The following is a 22,798-nucleotide window of genomic DNA, read 5'->3' on the forward strand; positions in this document are numbered from 1 at the left end:
TAGGTCTTGATGTTTGCAATTCCATTGCTTCGCATTATCAGCAGTGCCTGGACCAGAATGGTCATCAGTTTGAAAACACATTGACAAAAAATTTATTCATTTCTGTAGGTTCTTTTAAATTTTAAAAATGAACTATATGTTAATGAACACTGACTTTATACTCTTTCCAAGTGTGTACACATTTTTGGGGGGGACACCCTGTACATGTAAAGAGAGAGACTGAGGTTTATTATAAGAACTGGCTCCTGCAGTTACAAAGCCCAGAAGTCCCAGGTCCTGTCGATCTGTGGTCTGCAAGCTGGAGAATAAGGAAAGCTGGTACTTGTATTAAGTAGAAGTCTGAAGGCCTGAGAATCAGGGTGATGGGGAGGGGGAGGAGGAGGGAAAGGGGGACGGGAGGAGGAGCAAGAGAAAAATCATGTACCTTCCAGGACCTCCTCCTGTCCCCCTCATGTCATATGCAGAATAGCTCCCATATGACATCATTTTTTTTCAAAGTGAAGGTATCCATGTAGAGTTTTAGCTACATCTAATTCCTAACCTTAATCTCCTTATTTCCCCCAAATCAGAAAGGTGCATTAGGTATTTAAGGCTTCAATGTCAGCTGTTAGTACCACGATAAGGCCCCATGAAGCCTGCGTCTCTAAAAGTGTTGACTATAAAATTTTATAAAAGCATGTTGTAAATTATGAACTACTAGAAACATTGTTATTATCACAAATAGGGGACTTCTCAATGAAATCCTTAAAAAGAAAGCAGGTAAAATGATAACATTTTCAAAGAATATTAATAAGTTACATTTCATTTCAGCTTGATGCCAGTTTTTAAATGTTAGCAGTGTTCTCTGCATGTGGTAACAGACATATCTTCCATTATGGAGAGAATCAGAGTCATTTATCATCAAAGCTAGGTACAAAAATTATTTGTATCATTATCACTTACATTTGATTTTCTAGATGATGAGATTTCATAAAAATGATCATTTCAGCACACTTGGAACTCATCATCTAATCCCAAACCAATATTTACAGACTTGCAAAGGAAAAGCAAAATAAGTATTAAAGTCAGCATGGGAGTATCATTTTCAATGTAATCATCACTGCTACTCATTGTCTGGGTTGCATTTTAAATACTTATTAGATTTTACAATTAAATTCTTATATTTACTCTTCTCTACATGTCAGTGATTTAAGAATGACTTCCCTCTGAAGCATACCAGACTTTCAAATACATTTTTAAAAATCTTGGTCTATTAAACACATTGGTTTCCAACTCTTAAAAATCACTAATCTTTCCATCAGCAGTTCCTAGCCAGGCATGTTGTTGCTTCTAACAGTTTCAGCATCTAAAAAAGAATTATACTGTATTAAAATGTTTTTGTACAGTAGATGAAGAGCTACAGTGAAAGCAAAGGTTATTTTCAAAATTTTTGAGAAATGAAGTTAAGTAAGGAGAATTCATATGAAGTATGATACAAAGGATGTATCATGACAAAATTTTTTATGATAAGTCAACTGTACAAGAACTTTGAATATTTCACAATTATAATTACTTTAAAATGCCATTTCTAAATATACTATAAAAATCTTGTTCTGTTATCATCTATTATAAAACAACTAGAGTCTCGATGCACGAAATTTGTGCAAGGGACTTTGCCCTCGCAGCCCCGGCTTCATCCGGGAGGTGGTCTGGAAGGATGTCCAGAAGGACATCCGGAAGATCGTTCAGCTGTCCAGTCTAATTAGCATATTATGCTTTTATTATTATAGATTAAACAACATATATATGAACAATAATGGGTGACTAAATATTTTTATTTATTCTGATTTTAAAGTTTTTAAAAAAAGGTATAATATTTTACAAAAATAATTTAAATATATGTGCAGACCACATATATCTCTTTACAAAGGCCCCAAGAACAGCACAAATTCCTTTTTAGGAAGTGGAAAGAGATAGTTCTAAAAATAATATCCACATAAATAATTCAAACAATGTTTTTTTCTTTATGTCTGTTTAAATTAACTTTTCATCATCTACAATAAAAATTTTTTTCATTCATTGTCACATTCATTCATTGCTCAAATTCATAGTTCATCTATCTAAAATATGCACCCAAACATTTAAATAGTTAAACAAAGTCTCCAAGGCAATTTTGAGGGTGTTTTTCTTTTTTTCTGTTACAACAATCCTGTCCTCATTTTACCTCGTAAAAAGATCACATATGTATTAATATGTTTGGGAATCAAAATATAAACCCAATTTACCTGTAAAATGCTACATTGGTTTTATTTTTTTTTCTCATCTATAAAGCTTTGTTAAACAATTCAAATACACATTTTCCCACTTGATGCCAAAAATATCATCTTTGAATAGAAAAAAAAGTTAAACATTTAAAAATATACATATCACTTTGTAAGCCAACTCAAAACCATGACTTTTTTCAAAAACAGTTGCAACATAAATGTTGTTACTTGTTTAAAAAGTAGTTAGGAGACTAACATTATCAAGTCTGCACTTCCCACTAGTGGCAACATACAGTAAGTGCAGGTTTCTTTTAAAATTAAAGACCAATTCTATCTTAAATATTAATTTTCTCAATTAAATTTAGAGCCCGTTATATTATAAAACAAATACACATACTCTCTAAGAATAACATGATTTTTGTGGGTAAACTATTTCTCCTGGATAAAACTAATTTACTGTCAATGTTCACACCCAGAGACATGATTAGTTAGCTACCTGTGAATTCATTTATAAAGGGTGTGTGTGTGTGTGTGTGTGTGTGTGTGTGTGTGTGTGTGTGTGTGTGTGTATCCAGAGTTTAAGCTAGAAACAAAGCCACTCTGGCGATCTACCATGCATCCACTAGGGAGAAATAAGCTAAAAATAGCTGGTTAGCTTTAATTGTTTAATTTACCCCTCATTGAGAAATGTTCTCAAATTAACTTTCTGTAGTTCTCACTGAAATTATTTTTCCTTATACCAGTAGATGATTTTCAAGCAGGCAACATTTGTTAAGAATATTAGGAAAAGTTCTCCCTTCTTTCTAATCTTAGTGGTTCTCAGGGTGACAGAGCTGACTTATTTCTGGACCTGTGCACAGAGGTTACCATGCCTTCTGGCCATTGGGGTGCCTTCGTCTGTCCCATAAGTAAGGCTTATTCTGCCACCTAAGGTTCCTGAACATCCCATCATGTGGATTTGCGAACTTAAGTTAATGACTCTAAACTTTACCACTTGCTGGAAACAGACCTGAAACAACATTCATGGGGAATTTCATGAAGAGGAATATTGCTTTTTTAACAACTAATGAAGAGTGCTTTTAATTAAAGCACAATTACATCATTGAATTAGATGCTCTTCAAACAGCTGTCAGCAGACATGTGGTTTATATGTGGATATATATATATATATATATACACTCTCTCCCTCTCTCTCTCTTTCTCTCTCCCTTCCTCCCTCTCTAAGTGTGTGTGTGTGTGTGTGTGTGTCTATGTGTGTTATTAAGAACAAGATTTCTTATGGCCTGAGTTTGACCAGTCCACCAGTGACATGTGAGTTCCAATATTCCTCTTATAGAGGAAATTCCACTTGTAACCTTTTTTCCTTTGTTTATAGAGGCTTCTGCCCCCTAGGTTACACATGGACCAGAGAGAACCCTCAGTTTCATTTCTTCCTTTACGTCCTAAGTCTCCATACCTCTTTCCTATTTTTGGATGTCAATTCTTTCAGTTCTTCATACTTCTGTTTCCACAAAGACACAGCTGACTCCAGTCGTTCTACTTCTTTTTCCAGGGATGAGCGCATTCTAAATAAAGAATTAAAAGCAAAACAGGCTTACAATTTAAAAATAATTTTATGAATGCATTCAAAATTAGATGTGTTCTTTTCCTAATTTTTTTATATTTACCTTATATATGATCATAGTAATGACAGGAAACCTTTTTAAATTTATGAAAAATTATAAATATTGAATAAACTCTAATTTATTATTCTGTCAATTAGCTTTAGAATTGGTTAGATATATTTCATTTAGCTTTGCCAGTATCGAAATAATTAACTTTCTGTCTACTTTCTCCTGTATTTTAATTTATTGGAGCAACAAGAATATAACGAATTTTTTTTCCTACAGAATTTAAAACATTTTTAAAGAAATAAGTACATATAAAACATTAACAATTTTTATTAAAGGATATTAATTATATTTGTGTATTTATGAATACATTAATAAACTTTCTCCTTTAAAATAATTTTCAGATTTTACTAATAAATAGAATAATTAAAAACTGGTCTTGAAAATCGGAGAAAAATCTAGATTTTTAAATTTATAAGTTCAAAATCATACAGTAATACAGATAGAAAACTTTTCTGTAAAATTAAACTTTTCATACATAATTTTAATTACACAAACGTGTCTACATAAGTAAAAATAGGTTAACTAATTTGTCAATTTTTTAACATACATATTTGGAAAACTTGCTTTATTACATAATGGACTTTCAGCTTTAATGAACAACCCCTGGCCTGAATTAGTCTGTTGTATGGAGCTTTTATTGTACTTAAATATAGTGTATTTATTCCTCAATGTATATCAAATAAACTAACTAATAATTGTTTGTTTACATAAAAATTTTTATTATGTAAAAAGGTAAAATTTCGTCAAAGACATGGCAGGACAGGTAATTCATAAAAATGAATGGCAATATGATACTTGAATATTTTCAGTGTAGCCTCATAAAAGGTTTGTGACTATTTATGCAAGCAAGCATTAAGGACATTGCATACTTAACTTTATACAGCAGAGAGCGCTCTTTAAATTCTTCATTTTCTGGCCTAATCAATGTAGTCTATATTTTATAAAGATTTCCATAATTGATTAATCACACAGTTAAATTTAAGCTATCATACTACTTGAACTACAAGAAGGTAAAGAAAAAAATATAATTTTACACTAAAAATACTTCATACTTCATGCACAAATTCTTAAAAAATACTAAATTAAGATAAACTCAGCAAAAATATAGTATTTAAAATGATGATATAAACTTTTAAAACTCAGATTGCTAAAATGTATACAATTTCCAGAATACAAAAGATTAAGGGTAAACCAAAATAATATTTATGGAAAACTATTATATTTCTATGCAATCTTTTGGTACTTTGTAAACTATCATGATCCCATAATAATTGGGTATAACATTCAGACATCTAAACAGAAAGATTAAATAAAATACTTTTCAGAGATGAAAATTCCTGAAACATTAATATCTTGAAATAAATATTAATCATTAATAAACTGTGTGATAATTCATTGTAAAATATCAAATCAGTATTTTCTTAAAGGCCTACTAATGTTAAATGTTTGTACCAGACAAAAATAATTAACTTTCAATGACGTTTAGATATCCACTTTTTTATTAGTCCAAAATTTAAGCTAAGTATTAAACAATGAATAATAATAAATTTTATTAATATACTTTCATTTCCTGATTGCATTCTCAACTATTTATAGTTATACCTTTCAGTATCTTTCATTGTCAGCACCTTTCAGCAAATAGACAAAGCCATATATAGTTCATTTAATTAGAAAATAGATATTTAAAGAATATTGTAAAGCTCTCGGAGACATCTGGGAGGACTAGAGACCAAAGATGGAGGTGATGCCTCCAGGAACAAAATTCACTCTCATGCCACTGAACTGGTCCTGTGAAGACCCCATGCCTGTCACCTTCCCTGCCTCTTGCCAGTACTCTCTCCTGGTATCAATTAAGTGTGTCTGATGAGCATGTATATTCATACTAGAGGCCCAGTGCACGAATTTCATGCACTCGGGGTGGGTGGGGGGGTCTCTCAGCCCAGCCTGTGCCCTCTTGCAGTCCAGGAACCCTTGGGGGATGTCTGACTGACAGCAGGCACAGGTCTAAGCTGTCAGTTGGACATACTTAGCACTGCCATAGAGGTTGAAGAGGCTCTTGCCACCGCCACTGCACACGCCAGCCGTGAGCCAGCTCAGGGCTTCTGGCTGAGCAGCATTTCCCCTGTGGGAGCACACTGACCAACAGGGGGCAGCTCCTGCATTGAGCGTCTGCCCCCTGGTGGTCAGTGCGCATCATAGTGACCAGTCGTTCCACCGTTCAGTCGATTTGCATATTAGCCTTTTATTATATAGGACTAGAGGACCAGTGACTGAAATTCGTGCACGGGGGTGGGGGGTGTGGGGGGTGGGGAGTTGGGGGGACAGTGGGGGGGTAGGGAGGTGGGAGAGTGGGAGGGTGGGGGGGTCCCTCAGCCCAGCCTGCACCCTCTCCAATCCGGGACCCTTCAGAGAATGTCCGACTGTCGGACATCCCTCTCACAATCCTGGACCGCTGGCTCCTAACCACTTTCCTGCCTGCCTGCCTGATTGCCCCTAACAACTCTGCCTGCCTGCCTGATCATCCCTAACCACTCTGCCTGCCTGCCTGATTGCCTCTAACCCCTCTGCCTGCCTGCCTGATTGCCCCTAACTGCTCTCCCTTGCCAGCCTGATCACCCCTAACTTCTCTCCCCTGCCAGCTGATAGCCTCTAACTGCCTCTGCCTTGGCTCCGCCACTGTGGCTTTGTCTGGAAGACATCCAGTCTATCTGGTCTAATTAGCATATTACCCTTTTATTAGTATAGATTAGCCAATTTAAGCAGAAAAAGGATATTAGTAGTTCAAAGAATCTCAGAGAGTCAGGGAAGGAAATGGGGATTCCATGAAGTAAAAAATAACAAACAGCTATTGAAATTTTCTCATCTGCACCCACCAAGGACCCCAGTATAGTACAGAGAGCACAGCATGACCTCAGTACCAACTGCTGGGCACACAGGATGGTGTCAACAGAGGCCACTACTCCTCAGGAAATAAGATGTAGCCACCACCACTGCATTCCTCCTCACCAGGAGGGATTCAGGTGCTCTCTTTCTTGCAGCATCAGCTTTTGCTACTAAGAAGACAGGTGGCTACCTCTGAATACCTACTCTCAGGTCAAATGTCTGCACCCTAATTGGAAGGGAGACCGAGATAGAAACTTTCTAGCCTTTTTTGTAGACTGTTCAGAAAAATGGACTCTATCTTATTAGGTGGACAACCACCTAAACACAAAATAGATACTGGGAAATGACAAATGGCAAAAGCACACAAAAATCAATTCAAATGAATTAGACTTAGATATAAGACCTAAAGCTATAAAATTCCTGGTAGAAAACACAGGGAAAAGCTCCTGGAATTGGTCTTGGCAATGATTTTCTTAATTCAACACCAAAAGAACAGGCTTTTGGCAAATCTCAGATAATGGATAATTGCACAGAAAACTAAACAGTACTATGAGTACAATAATGTGATGAAGTTGAGCGTATTCAAGGAGTTCCTCATCAGTGATAATGGTGGGAATGATTCCCACAATCCTCCCACTGATTCTTGTGCTCCCGTCTGGAGAATTTTCCCACCAACTGGGAACACAGAAAAAACCATGTTCACATCTTTTCAACGCCAGCCACCCACTTGCTGATATTCCAGGATGAGGAATTTAAAAGATTAGACAGATTTATAGCAGCAGTATATGCTATAACCTTGGGAAACATTCTCTTGATAGAGAAAAGGCTTTGCAATGGCCTCCTGTGGATTGCATGCTAATGATAATTCATAGACACAACACCCTTAGGAGGGTTCCATAAAGGGGAGAGTGAAAACACAAACTGGATACTGAGGGCCCCTTCCCCCTTATTCTTTGGCTTGTCTAGAGTTTTTATATTGAAGTGGCTCAGAACTGGAGAATTTACTTTTATGGAGGTTGTTCATTTATTCCAAGGAAGTCAAATACGTGTTCATGTACACGTGTGTGAGTGAGAGAGAAAAGATACACATGGGTATCATCAAAACTGCATCTTAGGAAGTTTACCTCGAGGAAATGCAGTTTCATGCTCCCATTATGGCAGTGAAGTACCGTTGTGTGTGAGTTTGAGAGAAGTCTATAGCCCCTAGAAAGTTAAATCCTTCAAGAAATAAAATACAGAGTTTAGAACTTGATGGAGCCCTACAGTCTAAAAATTACTTCAATTTTATTCACTTTTCTACTCAAGTTGATTGCCTCTATTAGAAATGTACAGTTAACTGTAGAATAATAAATACTTATTCTATAAACAGATGCTTGTATTATCACAATCTATTCATGTAGTGAAGTAGAGACCAAGAATCTAAAGAAGTTAGTGGTATGTATAAATATCAGAGGAACTAATAAGAAACTTATCATAGAAAAGAAATGGCAGATAAAATATAGTATTTGTGAAAGGTTTTTGCGTATATTTATCACTATTTCAATTCATTTAAGCCATGGAAACTGAAACCATCTACACTAATAAAAGAGAAACATGCAAATTGACCATCATTCCACTATGCCCACCAGCCAATCAGGAGCGAGTATGCAAATTAACCCAACAAAGATGGTGGTGGCCACGGAGCTGGAGCAAGCAGGAGGCTTGGGATGCCCCTGGCAATGGAGGAAGCCAAGCTTCCTGCCCGCCCTGGCCGGCCCTGGCCTCCACTCAAGGCTACAAAGTTTCAATTATAGAAGATAAATAAATCCCAGATACCTGCTTCCAGGAGGGGCTGGGAGCTTGGATCGCTGGGGGGCCATGGCCAGCCTAAAAACAGCCCTCAGCTCCTCATCCAGGCTGGCCACACTCCCATGGGGTGAAGGTCCCCACTGGGGGTTTTGGCCAGCCTGCAAACAGCCATCAGTCCCTCACCCAGGCTGGCCAGGCACCCTAGCAGGACCCCCCACCCTGAAGGGGCTGTGGCCAGCTTGAAAACAGCCCTCAGCCCCTCACCCAGGCTGGCCACGCCCCCCAGCGGGGACCCTCACCCCATGGGGGCATGGCCTGACTGCAAACCACCACAGGCCCCTCGCCCAGGCCACCCCACACCCCAAGGGAACCTCACCCTGATCTGGGACACCCTTCAGGGCAAACCAACTGGCCCCCACCCATGCACCAGGCCTCTATCTATGCTAATAAAAGGGTAATATGCTAATTAGACTGGGAGACCTTCCAGGAGACCTTCTGGACGTTCTTCTGGACAAAGCCATGGTGGTGGGGCCAAGGTAGAGGCGATTAGAGGCCAAGAGGGGAGGGCAGTTGTGGGTGATCAGGCCAGGATGGGACGGCAGTTGTGAGTGATCAGGCTGGTGGGGGGGCGGGGCCATTGGGGGTAAGCAGACCAGCTAGGGGGCCAGTTGGGAGTGAGCAGGCCATCAGTGGGGGTCAGTTGGAGGTGATCAGGACAGTGGGGGGGGGGGGCAGTTTGGAGTGAGCAGGCCAGCAGGGGGGCAGTGGAGGGTGAGCAGGCCAGTGGGGAGGGGAGGTGGGGGCAAGCAGGCCAGCAGGGGGGGGCAGTTGGGGATGAGCAGGCCAGCAGGGGAGGCAGTTGGGGGCGAGCAGGCTGGAGTGGGGGGCAGTTGGGGGCGAGTAGGCCAGCAGGCAGAATGGTTAGGGGCAATCAGGCAGGCAGGCAGGCAGGCAGGCAGGTGAGCGGTTAGGAGCCAGCAGTCCCAGATTGCAAGAGGGATGTCCGACTGCCAGTTTAGGCCTGATCCCTGTAAACCAGCAGTAGGACATCTCTCAAGGGGTCCCAGATTAGAGAGGGTGCAGGCTGGGCTAGAAACACCCCCCCCCCCTCATGCACAAATTTTGTGCACTGGGCCTCTAGTCATATAATAATTATATTCATATATACTTCCCAGCTTTTTATTATGTGTACGTGTGTGTGTGTGTATTTCCCAGCTTTTTTTTTAATTTTGCTTGTTAAGAGTTATAACTAAAGAGATGGGAAAATGTTTTTATATTTGGGGACCACATCTTAACATGCATCAAATATTCTATAAATATTCCCTTCAAATATGAACAATATAAGCATATGGAGTATTTCATAATAGTGGTCAGTTTCCCAGACTTTATTTGTGTTTGATCCATTAGAATTCAGTGAGGAAGGCAAATGGCAGGTTGCATTTTCCAACAATTGCGGCCTCAGTGGTAGAATTCTACATGCTCTTGTCATAACTGGACTTATGCCCTCCTCCCATTGAGAGTGCTGCTCTTCCTGAACTCATCATCCTGTGAGACTGTCTCCACTAGTAAGTATAATGAAATGATGTTAAGTGACTTTTGAGGCAAGGTCATTAAAACATTATATAGTTCTCACTGAGCCTCTAAAATGTTCACTTGCAACCTAGCCCTATGCAGTGAAGAAGCCAAGAAGCCATATAGATAAGATAGGTCACATGCAGGTGTTACCACAAGGCCTGAGGAGAAAACTAAGATCGGCCACATTTTAGAGTGAGTAAGGCCTCAGATGGCTTCAGCCCCCAGCCCTTGAGCTCTCCCATCTGATGCCACACACCAGAAAGTGTGCTCCAGATCCATGAACAGACACACGCTGATTGTTGTTTCAATAAGTGTTGTTTGGGAAGTTCTGTTACTAAACAATAGAAAACTGGAATATAAGAATCATTATGCAGTTTTACCAAGGACAAAATAGTATCTATTGGCTAAGTAAATATGAAAGAACAAAATATATCCGAACTAAGATGAATACCCAGATCATTGAATCTCAATTCTAGTGCTCTTTCCTCTATACCAAAAATGGACAATGAGTAAGGCATCTTATTCTGTGATTAATACCTCACAAAATCATGATTTGTATTTTATTAATATAAGACAAATTGACTCAGTGTATTGATAATATACTGGCTATTTTAACCATATACATTAATAATTCAAATATTAATAAGGTAAATCTACCAGAGCTGATGAGTACAAGGTTATGATGAAAGAATAAAAACTAAAAAATTATAAATTACTCTTCAAAATTTTAAAAAATGAATGTAGCATAGAAAACTCATCTTTTAAATATTAGAACATAATGACTGATAGTGGGTAAAATGCATTATCAAATGGCCAGCTTGCTGGACTTAATTTTAAGAAGTTTGAAAGCCAGACTTGGTTAAGGGAGACGATGATTGTACTGATCATTGTCGTACTTACTCCCTTTCTTTCCTAAGGATTTTTTGGAGCTCATCCAAATGCTCCTGCAGAGTGGAAATTTCAGGCACAGCATCCTCCAAAGGCAGATGTCCCACTGGCTGTCGTAGCCCAGGTCTCATTGCACAGTTTCCAGAACCACTGTTCTCGAATAAATCAGAGCAGTCTAGATGGAGTTTCTCCTCATTTAATCTTAATGGGTCGAGAATCAAACCTTCTTCCTAAAAGGAAAAAACAAAACAGTTATTACTGTTGAATTTTTAAATCTCTCAGTAGAAAAATCATGCAGAATATTTCCATATTTTTGGAAGGAAATAAATGTTATAATTCACAATCAAATTCATATTTTCACTTTTAAAATTGGATTTGTTGGGATGACATTGGTTTGCAAAACCATACAGGTTTCGAGTGTACAATTCAACAAAACATTATCTGCACACTACATCATGTGCCCATCACCCAAAGCAAAGTCTCTTTCCACCCACTTTCCCTCCCCCTTTGCCCACCTCTGTTTATCTCTCACCCCCTTTCCTTCTGGCTATCACCACACTCTTCTCTGTTGTCTATATGTTATGTATATTTTCATTTTTAATCATTCTCTAATAGTGTTATATAGCCAAACATTAACTTGCATTCTTCAAGCATCTTTCTTCCTATGTTCTACCTTATTATAATCAAATACATTTCTCAAAAAGTCTGCTTTAACTTTTAGTTTTCTTTTTCTAATCATAGCTAAAAATAGCCAAGCATGAACTTGAACAGCTGTAAAGAGTTATTTAATGAGTTTATGAATTTCTCTTTAAAGTTTATTTTGTCACAAGGCACTTGAGAGTTTCAAAGGAAAGCCAGCTGATTACTTTTTAATATCTTTGCAGGGCAGAGGAGAAAGAATTTTCAGGGAATTCTTGAATCTTTTAATAGGCTTGTTTATTGAACTATTATTTAGGTCACTAGTTAAAGCTCAAATAGGTTTAATGGGACATTTTAATATACATAAGCATCATTTATCAGAGCAGTACACTGCCTCAAAATATTACATCGTAATTCCAAAACTTGGCCAAACTCATGCTATAGATATCTGTCTATAATTTAAATTTGCCCTGATTTGTGGGTTTAAAATGAGATAAAGAAAAGTTCAAATAAAATCTTAATAGACAGTTCAAATAAAATATCAATAATACTTCATTTTTAGTATTTATGTATTTATTTTAAAATATGTTTTTATTAATTTCAGAGATGAAGGGAGAGAGAATCATTGGTTGGCTGCCTCCTGCACACCCCACACTAGGAATCGAGCTCGCAACCTGGGCATGTGTCCTAACCAGGAATCGAGCCATAAGCTCCTAGTTCATAGGTCAATGTTCAACCACTGAGTCACACCAGCCGGGTTTTAGTATTTATTTTTAAATGTGAGGTTACTAGCATGACTCATCTCTTCATTCTCTCAACAATTAATGGTTATTATGTCTCATTTTGAAAAACAATAAAATAAGACCTGTTGTTCTCCTTGGAAAATACCATGGTAAGACAATCCATTCATATGTAAGTATCTTTAGAGTTAGCAGGAAAACTGATCAAAATAAAAACAGCTAATTGAAACTTCAACTTATTTCACTACCATCACAAGGAATTGCAACTATCCTTTTCCCTAAATAAATAAACTTTTAATAAAGATCTACTATGTATGATGTTCTTGATACTAATGATACAAAAATATTTCAAATGAAGTCCCAAGGTATTGAACATTTCTCAGTAAAACATATGTGAAGAGAATCTCTAACATTCTCAAATGTGGTGTCTATTACTTGTAATAATAAATATTTGTACATTCAGAACAACTTATGTGAGCTATATTCTGTAGTCTCCATCACTATATTCAAATACATACATTAATACAGTTGAATTTTGAGAATATATAACATTTTCCCAAAGATATACACAAGAGGACTAATAGCTTAGATTATTGAGTTTAAAAAATTTATATTTAAAACAAATCTGGAAGACTGAATAAGCATAAGTAATTAGAATTTTTTAACCTTTTTCATTTACAATGAAATTTATATTTACCATAATTTACATACATCATGGAAAGGCTTAAAATTTTAGATGGCATTATAGAAGAGCAATTTTATGATTTAGAAATGGAATTACATAGAAAAATATAATAATATAAACTGATTCTATGAAAAGAGATAACATGAATTCCCAAAGTTTCCTGAAGTATGTTCCATGGGTTGTTAATAGTAATTACCAGTTTTAAAAAAGTGTGGGGGAGGAGTGTTCATAGATAAATATGGGTATGAACTGCTAGATTTTAAAAATGGTTTTTAAAAAGTTTATTTCATGCAGAATTTTTAGGAACTTCAAGAGTGTAAATATACCAAGAAATTCCAAGAATGGGTCTGAGGTATTCCCTAAAGGTATTGGCCTATGGTACCCATTTTACAGAAATTAATTGTGAGGGCAGAATTCCAAACCTTGGGAAAAGTTCAAACTACTATATGAATAATTATAATATTATTGACACAACAAGGATAAATGGAGAGAAATTTCTCTAAATATTTCCTTTTCACATAAAAAAAAAAAAAAACCACACAAAACAACGCTGGGTCCATTTTTGCTAAAAAAAAATTGTATGATCACTATTATAGTCTGAATGTGTCCCCTCAAATTCATATGCTAAAGTCCTAACCCCTAGTACTTCAGAATGTGACTGTATTTGGGTACAGGGTCTTTAAAGAGGTGATTATTTTAAAAGAGGGTAATTAGGGTGGACCTAATGATGGCACTCCTATAGGAAGAGGAACCTTGAATACAGACACGTACAGAGAAAAGACTATGTAAAGGCACAGGAAAAAGACAGCCGTCTGTAAGCCAAGGAGAGAGGCCTCACAAGAAACCAACTCTGATCTCAGACTTCTGGCCTCTAGAACTTTCTGTCACTGAAGTCACCCAGTGTGCAGCACTCAGTTATGGAAAACAAATATAGTCCCCCCTGGATCTGTGATTTCCCCTTCCTCCCATCACTGTCTAAGCATTCTAATATGTCCGTAGACTCTGGATTCCCCTGCCTTTATTTCCTTACCACAATATTTCTGTTCTCCTTTGTGGGAAATTCTCTTTTCACCAGACACTCTCTGACAGACTCACACATTTGTGAGCCAGGTTGAAATTGATCCCTTTGTACATAGGACACATCTATGAAACTAGGACGCATCTGGTCCAGGGCAACTCTAACTTCCAAGGTCTCCTTTTGATGTGGCGAACTTTGCTTCTTTTTCAGTGCACACAGTTCTTTCACTGTCATCTCTAACTTCATTCTGAGTTGTCTTCCTTCCTCCCTGGCACTGTTCCTCTCAGCTCGAACTTTACTCCACTTTTCCCTCCAGTTGGCTGTGCAGTCTGACCACCACCGCATGGTCTTCTCCATCTGAGCAGCTCTGGCCTTGACTTCTTCAAGTTCCCGCAGGCGAAGCTCTTCACAAATATCCCATTCGTTGGTGCTGCACCTGTGAGCACAGAAGCTGTGGGCAGCAGGAGACTGTAGCCCATTCAGTGGCCAACAGGAATTACAGGTGTCCCTGGGGACCGAGGCAGGTGAGCCCATGTCGGGATGTGGTTTAACCACTGACTGCTGCATCCCGAAGATTTGGGTTTCCTCAATTAACCGATAAATGGATTCTAAATTCATATTTATCTTTCCAGACCTAAGAAAAGACAAGCAAAAACCACATAATTAACTTTTGAATCTCCCTTGCAGTTACAAAAGCAAAACTTACATTTAAAATTTTTGGGGAAAAAAAGAATGCATCTTTTCAATATTGAGTATTTTCTTTTAAGCATAACTAAAATACAGGCAGTCCTCGGGTTACGTCGAACTCGATGTAAGTCATTTCGTGGTTACGTCGCCATCTCCCATTTACTTATAAAAAAATAAAAAGTTCCGTTATTTTGACTTATGTACATATGTGCTTTATGTTTTTTATTATTAATTTACCACAAGTAAAGGTCAGGAATTGTTATCTTTCTTTTAATTTTTTTTTTTTTTACTGTTTCACTTCATTACTGCTGTGTATGTGCTCCATGTGAGTGACATAGGTGCTTATGTAGGTGGGTTCTGACTAAAGGTGAAAATGTAGGAACAGATCTCTGATGTAACCCAATGACCTACTGTATACAGGAATTTATGCATTTGTAATTACCCTGAAAGAAACAAGAATTGCTCATATTGAATTTTACCAAACAAATACAAATAAAAATATGAAATGCATTTGTGGACAGCATATGACATGAGTAATTCATTTTAACAAATCTAATTCTATGCATAGAATTAGATTTAGTGTAATATTTAGTGTAACACATATTGTCCATTTATTATTCGATGGTCCCCTTTCCCCCTGCTAATAATTAAAGCACAATTTGGGTGAAATGCAGACTTTATTGGTCTCTGGCAGGCTAAGCCCCTGTCCCAGTCCCAAAGGCTAAATTGTGATTGGTCTAAATCTTCCCTGATGACCTCATTTCATTGACCATTGGTCACAAGTAAGCATTTGGCCTGGTTCTACTGGTGAGATGTGAGGGGAAGTCTGCTGGGGAAATTTCCTGCCTACAAACATTTGAAAAGATCAGAATAAGAAACCCCTTTCCTCTGCTCTCTTTCTTCCTAAACAAAGACATGATTCTGGATAAGGTGAGTGTACAGTTACACTGTAACATTGAAAATAGTGGAACAGAACAATAGTCAATAAACCGAGCTCTGTGTTAATGCCCTGGTTTCCTTGCTCTGTGAGAAAGGTTACCTATATTTACTAAAGCTTTGATCATTGAGTTTCCTGTTATTTGCAGTCAAAAGGATATCTAATAAATTAATTATTGCTGTGGTTAATATATCATGAGAAGTTCTAAAAATGGGATATTTAGACTAACACATGGTCTTTGTCCTTAAAGTTTTTATATTCCAGAGAATGAGATAAGCACATATAATAAAAAATAGATAATTAACAGTATAAAAACATATTTATTTAATCTTTTTAATACATCTTATGGGTCAGGTCAGTGTTAGCTTCCTAGGTTATGGACAGGGTGCTCTCAGAGCACAGCAAAAGAAGAGAAAACTGTCTCCTAAAACTGAAGTCTTCTCAGCAGAGATAAACTAAACAGAGTTTTAGCACTTTCAAAGCTTTATCACAAAATGAAAAACAGCTTTCCATATAAAACAAAAAGCAAATTAATTTGTAAATTCAAACACTTCTTATCGATTATACAGATCTATTACTTATTCAATATAGCAATATTGCTATACTGAGGATATAGCAGTTAGAATATCTTCTATGTAATAGAGGAATATGCAAATTAGCCAGGATGCTGTAACGTCACAACTGGATAGCAGGGACCTGAGGCTGCATGGCGCCTGGCCAGGGAGAGGGACCTCAGGTTGCACCCCCCGCCCAGCGGGGCTTGACAGGGGACCTCAGACCAAGTCCCCTGCCCAACGGGGCTTGACGGGGGACCTCAGGTCATGCCCCCCACCCCAGCTCTGGGCCAGGACACCTCAGGTCGCTCCATCAACCCCGGCTCAGGGCCCAGAGATCTCAGGCTGCACCTTCCGCCCGGCAAGGCTGATGGGGGACCTGAGACTGCACCCCCCAACCAGGTGCCAGGCCAGGAGACCTGAGGCTGCACCCCCCCACCCAGAGAGGCTTGACGGGGGTGGGGCCGGCCGATTCTAGGTCTCCTGAATTTTTGAAGTGCATGCGGGTGGTAGGCAGGGACTTGACACTAGGTCCCACAGTGTGCCCCAGACTCTGACAGGAGGGAGATTTTCATATACATTTTAGTAATTTTCTTTCATTTCTGACACTTCTATTACAGAGAAAGCGTGAATAGCAATATTTAAATATTTCCTCTAATTAATTCCCTTTTAATGTGCACGAATTTCGTGCACCAGGCCACTAGTTTTAAAAGAAATGCTTAAAATATGCAGGTTAATCTACAAGTTAATAAAGCTGTGTGCTTGTATAAGATTGCCCATTTTTATTATCACAGAAGATTTGCTGGTGCAAATAATTTACTTATAAGAAATTAATTTCTCTCAGTTTTTCATTTGCCTTTATATAGCTATAGATCATAAACTGTCTCTTTCTGAACCATCCATTTAATCAACTGAGGGGATTTCATTATATCAACAAAATAAAAAAAGTCTCTATTCACTAAAATAATGAGTATATAATATTAAATGTATATCACTTTCAGTTGTAGGGAAAAAAATATACATTTTAACAAGTGTTCTGTAGAGGTACCAAATCAATTCACTCCTTACTATAATACTTATTACAATAGTATGGATTCATGGTTGCAATTATTTTTGTTAGGAATAGTAGTTGTCCAAGCTTATTTTAATTAATGCTGATTTGAAGCAATTGTTCCCTTCATTTAATATAATTCAGAGGTCATTGGGCATATAATTGACAAATTTCTTTGACAATTAGTAAACCAAGACCAATCCTATATAATAAAAGCCTAATATGCTAAGTGTCCAGTCATCCAATCGTCTATTCAACCAATCAAAGCATAACATGCTAATGATATGCTAAGGCTGCTCAACTGCTCGCTATGACGTGCACTGACCACCAGGGGGCAGACAGTCGACCTGTTGACCAGTTGCTATGATGTGCACTGACCACCAGGGGGCAGATGCTCCAACTGGTAGGTTAGCTTGCTGCTGGGGTCTGGCCTATTGGGACTGAGCGAGATGGGCCAGACAAGCCCTGGAGCCCTCCTGCAGTCCCTCCCTGGCTGGCCAACCTCCCACATCCCTCCCCAGCCCCAATTATGCACCAGTGGGGTCCCTTGGCCTGGCCTGCACCCTCTCGCAATCCAGGACCCCTCAGGGGATGTCGGAGAGCTGGTTTTGTCCGGATCCCGCAGGCTAGGTGGAGGGAACCCACTGGTGCATGGATTCATGCACCGGGCCTCTAGTCCTATATAATAAAAGCCTAATATGCAAATAGACCAAATGACAGAATGACCAGCAGAACGACCGGTCACTATGATGTGCACTGACTACCAGGAGGCAGACGATCAATACAGGAGCTGCCCCCAGACCATAGGCCCCGACTGGGCGGGGCCAGTGAGTGGGCGGCACCAGACCAGCCAAGGCGGGTGCCAGTGGGGCCCCCCGATTGCCCTACCAGTCACCCCATAGATTGGCCCTGATTGCCAGCCAGGCCTAGGGACCCTACCCGTGCATGAATTTTGTGCACTGGGCCTCTAGTATTAAAATAAAAGAAAACAAAAGAAAATTTTAATTAAAAGTACACCAAATAATACATATATAATATATATTCACATATATATTCATTATTCACTACATAAGGAATTATTTCTTTTAGTTGAAATTCCAAAATGTCTCATTAACTTTTGCTTCACTCATATTTTTGAAGACTCTATAATTGGATTCTGGTACTTTGAGATCTTGCCTACCAATTAACTATGTTTTTTCACATCTGACTAAACAAGACTGAGGTGGGTTTAATCATTCAGTCCTTGAACTTGAATAGCATTTCCTGTTCTAAAGCATTTCTTAAGCAAGCATAAATGGAGATGTTTAACCATCCTATGTCTTTATTAAGTCATTTATTTCCCCTACACATATGTGTGCACACTCATGTTTTATTTCAGATGACTGTAAAAGTATTTGTCAGTGGTTGTAGCCCAATGCCTTTGATGTATGAAAAAAAATACTTCAAAAAAAAGAAAAAAATACTTTAATGCTATTCACCTTTTGGTCTTTTATTCTGATTTTTGCATTGTTCTCACCATAAAAAGTGTGGGCATAAGGAAATTCTAGGAGGTGATGGGTATGTTTATTACCTTGATTAGGGTTCTTTTTTCATGGTGCATATACATGTCCAAACTCATCAAGTTGTACACATTAAATATGTGCAGTATTTTGTATCATTACACTCAATAAAGCTATTCAAAGTGTTCATACAATCAGGCTACCATGATTACTACCACAGATATTTGAATGCAGTACAGAACCAAATAAATAAAATTTGATGGGCATATGATGTATAGATAATATTACTAACATATTATTTCTCACTAAAGAGGAGTTTAATATGTAGGAGACTTGGCTCCAAGCTCTATTGGTTCAAGTTCTGACTGTCACTTCCTAAATAGATGGCCTTGGACAAATTCATAAACTGCCTCATACCCTCATTTGTAAAAGGAGACAGATATATCATACATCTCACTCAGTTCTTGTGACCATTAGATGGGAAAATGCCTGCAGATTGACTGGCCCAGGCGTCTCTCAGGCAAGGGGACAGTTTTCCTCAGTGCTACATAAGTCACTAATATGTCACCTTGGAATTGCATTAGTTAATTTTTTCAGGTTATTTTCTCTCTTTTGAAAGGGTAGTGGTGAACTTAAAAAAAAAAAAAAAAGATTGCAATAGATAAATGAATTTTACCAAAAAAAAGTTCTGAATTTCATTTAATAAATGTATAGTCTGAATTTTATATCATATTAATATTATTCAGTTAAATATTCAATACTATTAACTCCATCCAAGAGATGAGAACCTAGGACTTAGGGTCTTAATGTAAGCAGCCTAAGTCATACACTTACAAGGGGTCAACCCAGTTTGGGGGTATATAACAACTAGAGGCCCGGTGCACAAAATTTGTGCACTTGGAGGAGGGGTTCCCTCAGCCCAGCCTGTGCCCTCTCGCAGTCCAAGAGCCCTGGGGGGATGTTCAACTGATGGCAGGGAGCGGGCCTAAGCTGTCAGTTGGACATTCTTAGTGCTGCTGCAGAGGCAGGAGAGGCTCCTGCCACCACCACTGCACTTGCCAGCCGTGAGCCTGGCTTCTGGCTGAGCGGTGCTCCCCCTGGTGGTCAGTGAGAATCATAGTGACCGGTCGTTCTGCCATTCAGTTGATTTGTATATTAGCCTTTTATTATATAGGATTAGTTTTAGGTGTACAGCATAGTGGTTAGACAATCATATACTTCACAAAGTGGTCCCCACAATATTTCAAGTACCCACCTGGCCCTGTACATAGTTATTACAATATCATTAACTATATTCCCTCTGCTGTACTTTATATTTCTGTGACTACTCTGTAACTACCAATTTGTACCTCTTAATCCCTTGACCTTTCTCACCCAGTCCCAAGCCCTTCCCCTCTGTCAACTGTCAGCCTGTTTTCTGTATCTATAAGTCTGTTTCTATTTTATTTACTTATTTATTTTGTTGATATTCCACATAGAAGTGACATCATATAGTATTTGTCTTTCTCTGTCTGACTTATTTCACTTAGCATAATACCCTCTAGGTCTATCCATGCTGTCGCAAATGGTAAGATTTCCTTCTTTTTTATGGCTGAGCTAACATTGTGGTTTGAGTGAATTGAGTCTTCTCATCATAGATTACGGAACTGCTGGGTCTGGGCCTTGTCCAGCCCTCCACTCTTCTCTGTCATTCTGCTTCTATGTCCTACGCTTCAGCCACCCCATCTCTGTTACTTGTACAAACCTCACCTCAACAATATTCATTGTGCCATTTAACTGCTTAATAAGGAGCATTGCCTTTCCTCCACACACCCACTTCTCCCTGGCTTCTCATCCTCTGGCAGCAGATAGCTGACCTATGCCTGACTCTCCTCCATCCCTTAGAGGCCCTGCATCTCAGCAGAAAATCTACCTTTGGCCTCCTCTGTGATAGTGAAGGGAACAGACATGGCTTCTGCCATCCTGGTACCTTGCCAATAATCAACAGCAGTACATCAAATAATCGTGCATTTCCACTGCCTTTGAAAGAAATAGTGTATTGTGGCTCAACACATACCTACATAGTTAGTCTCTCTGAAGTGACATCTTATTCATTATCTGAAGAATGAAGCAGACCAGAAATAAAAGCATTTTTGGCAAAAGTTACACTATGGAGGAAGAATAAAATAGGGTCCAAAGGGATTTTTTTATTGTTTATACTTATTGCTTTCTATTAACCTATAGGAAATAAATTCTAAATGAAACTCTTTTTAGATTTTTTTTTCCCCAAAGAAGCTTAGGTCCTCTACTACGTACACAATAATGTTAATAAAAGCCATAAGCAAAGAGAAAAATAGATTAATACTGATTCAAAACATAATGCTAAGGAACAGCTATTACTATAGCTATGACACCATATACTCTGATAAAAAGAGAAAGGGGGGATCTGTTTTCAATGTTCAGGAAAGTAAAATATCCTACATAATAAAAGCCTAGGTGGCGTCACATGTGATGTCATCACAAGATGGCCACCACAAGAGGGCCGCCCTCATGTCATCATAAGATGGCTGCCCACAAGATGGCCAGCAGGAGAGGGCAGTAGTGGGTGATCAGGCCCACAGGGGAGGGCAGTTGGGGGCGAACAGGCCAGCAGGGGAGGGCAGTTGGGGGCAACCAGGCCTGCAGGAGAGGGTAGTTGGGGGCAACTAGGCCTGCAGGGGAGGGCAGTTGGGTGCGACCAGGCCTGCAGGGGAGGGCAGTTGGGGGCAACCAGGCTGGCAAGGGAGGGCAGTTGAGGGATACCAGGCCTGCAGGGGAGGGCAGTTAGGGGCAACCAGGCCAGCAGGAAAGGGCAGTTGGGGGCAACCAGGTTGGCAGGGGAGCAGTTAGGAGTCAATCAGGCTGGCAGAAGAGCAGTTAGGGGGTGGTCAGGCTGGCAGGCAGAAACAGTTAGGGGCAATCAAGCAGGCAGGCAGGTGAGCATTTAGGAGCCAGCAGTCCTGGCCTGATCCCTAAACCGGCAGCTGGACATCCCCCAAGGGGTCCTAGATTGGAGAGGGTGCAGGCCGGGCTGAGGGACACCCCTGCCCTGTGCACTAATTTCATGCACTGGGCCTCTAGTCATATTATATTGTAAAATGTTGCCTGTCAAGCATGCACAAAGGATTAGTATAAAAACTTATGCATTTTGCCCTGTCCCTGTGGTTGAGTTGGTTGAGTGCTGCCCCATGCACCAGGAGGTCACCAATTCAATTCCTTGTCAAGGGACATACTCAGGTTGCCATCTTGATCCCCAGTAGGGGTCAAGCAGGAGGCAGCTCATAGATGTTTCTCTCTCTTCCATGTTTCTAGCTCTCTCCCTTCCTCTCTCTGAAATCAATAAAAACATATTTTTTAAAAAAATTAAAAGTATGCATTTGTATGGGTCTAAGGCAGGAAAAAATAATATATTTTTAAGAACATTTTGCAAGAAACCTAAATGGTAAGTGTTGAAAATGCAGTTGTGTCAGTGATAAATGAAATAGTGGCAGTGATTAAGTAAAACAATGACATTGAATGGTTATATGACATCATTTTAATATAGTTTCAGTCTTGCCCATGGTTAAGTATTACATTTAAGAACCCATACACTGTGGTGAATTATACAAATGGTTATAGTCTGGTTGTTGTTAATGTGAGGTTTTAGAATCCTATAGAGGCAGGAAATACTTGCACAAAGAGGGCAAATGAATAATATAAAATAAATTTGTACATTACCAATTATTTAAAGCTTAGATACTTATTTCCCCAAAGCATTGCAGTATAAGACAAGCTTAAATGTAAACATTTAAAAAACAAGTATATTCATGTTTGCCAAGAGCCATTAATAAGTTATAAATTGCATTATCTGATCATATAGAAATTATCTTTATTTTAAAGAATCTGCATATAATTCAGATGATAAGCCATGCCTCCTTCTG

The 22,798-nt window shown here is 38.8% G+C and overlaps 1 protein-coding gene across 2 annotated transcripts in view; it reads right to left on the reverse strand.

Annotated features, from left to right (window-relative positions):
* CCDC102B (coiled-coil domain containing 102B) overlaps nucleotides 1-22,798 on the reverse strand; it is a gene marked incomplete at its 3' end in the record, with an annotated part of 161,727 nt that overhangs the window by 110,681 nt on the left and 28,248 nt on the right. For both annotated transcript variants that reach the window (XM_080685718.1, XM_080685717.1), the window contains exons 2-4: nucleotides 14,145-14,766; nucleotides 11,063-11,280; nucleotides 3,700-3,808 (exon numbers count right to left, since the gene is read on the reverse strand). In XM_080685718.1, coding sequence (XP_080541844.1) covers nucleotides 3,700-3,808; nucleotides 11,063-11,280; nucleotides 14,145-14,766 — 949 coding nt within the window. The remainder of the gene's footprint in view (nucleotides 1-3,699; nucleotides 3,809-11,062; nucleotides 11,281-14,144; nucleotides 14,767-22,798) is intronic.

The sequence above is a fragment of the Plecotus auritus genome, assembly GCF_963455305.1.
Source record: "Plecotus auritus genome assembly, chromosome: 8".
In the NCBI taxonomy this organism is placed as follows: domain Eukaryota; kingdom Metazoa; phylum Chordata; class Mammalia; order Chiroptera; family Vespertilionidae; genus Plecotus; species Plecotus auritus.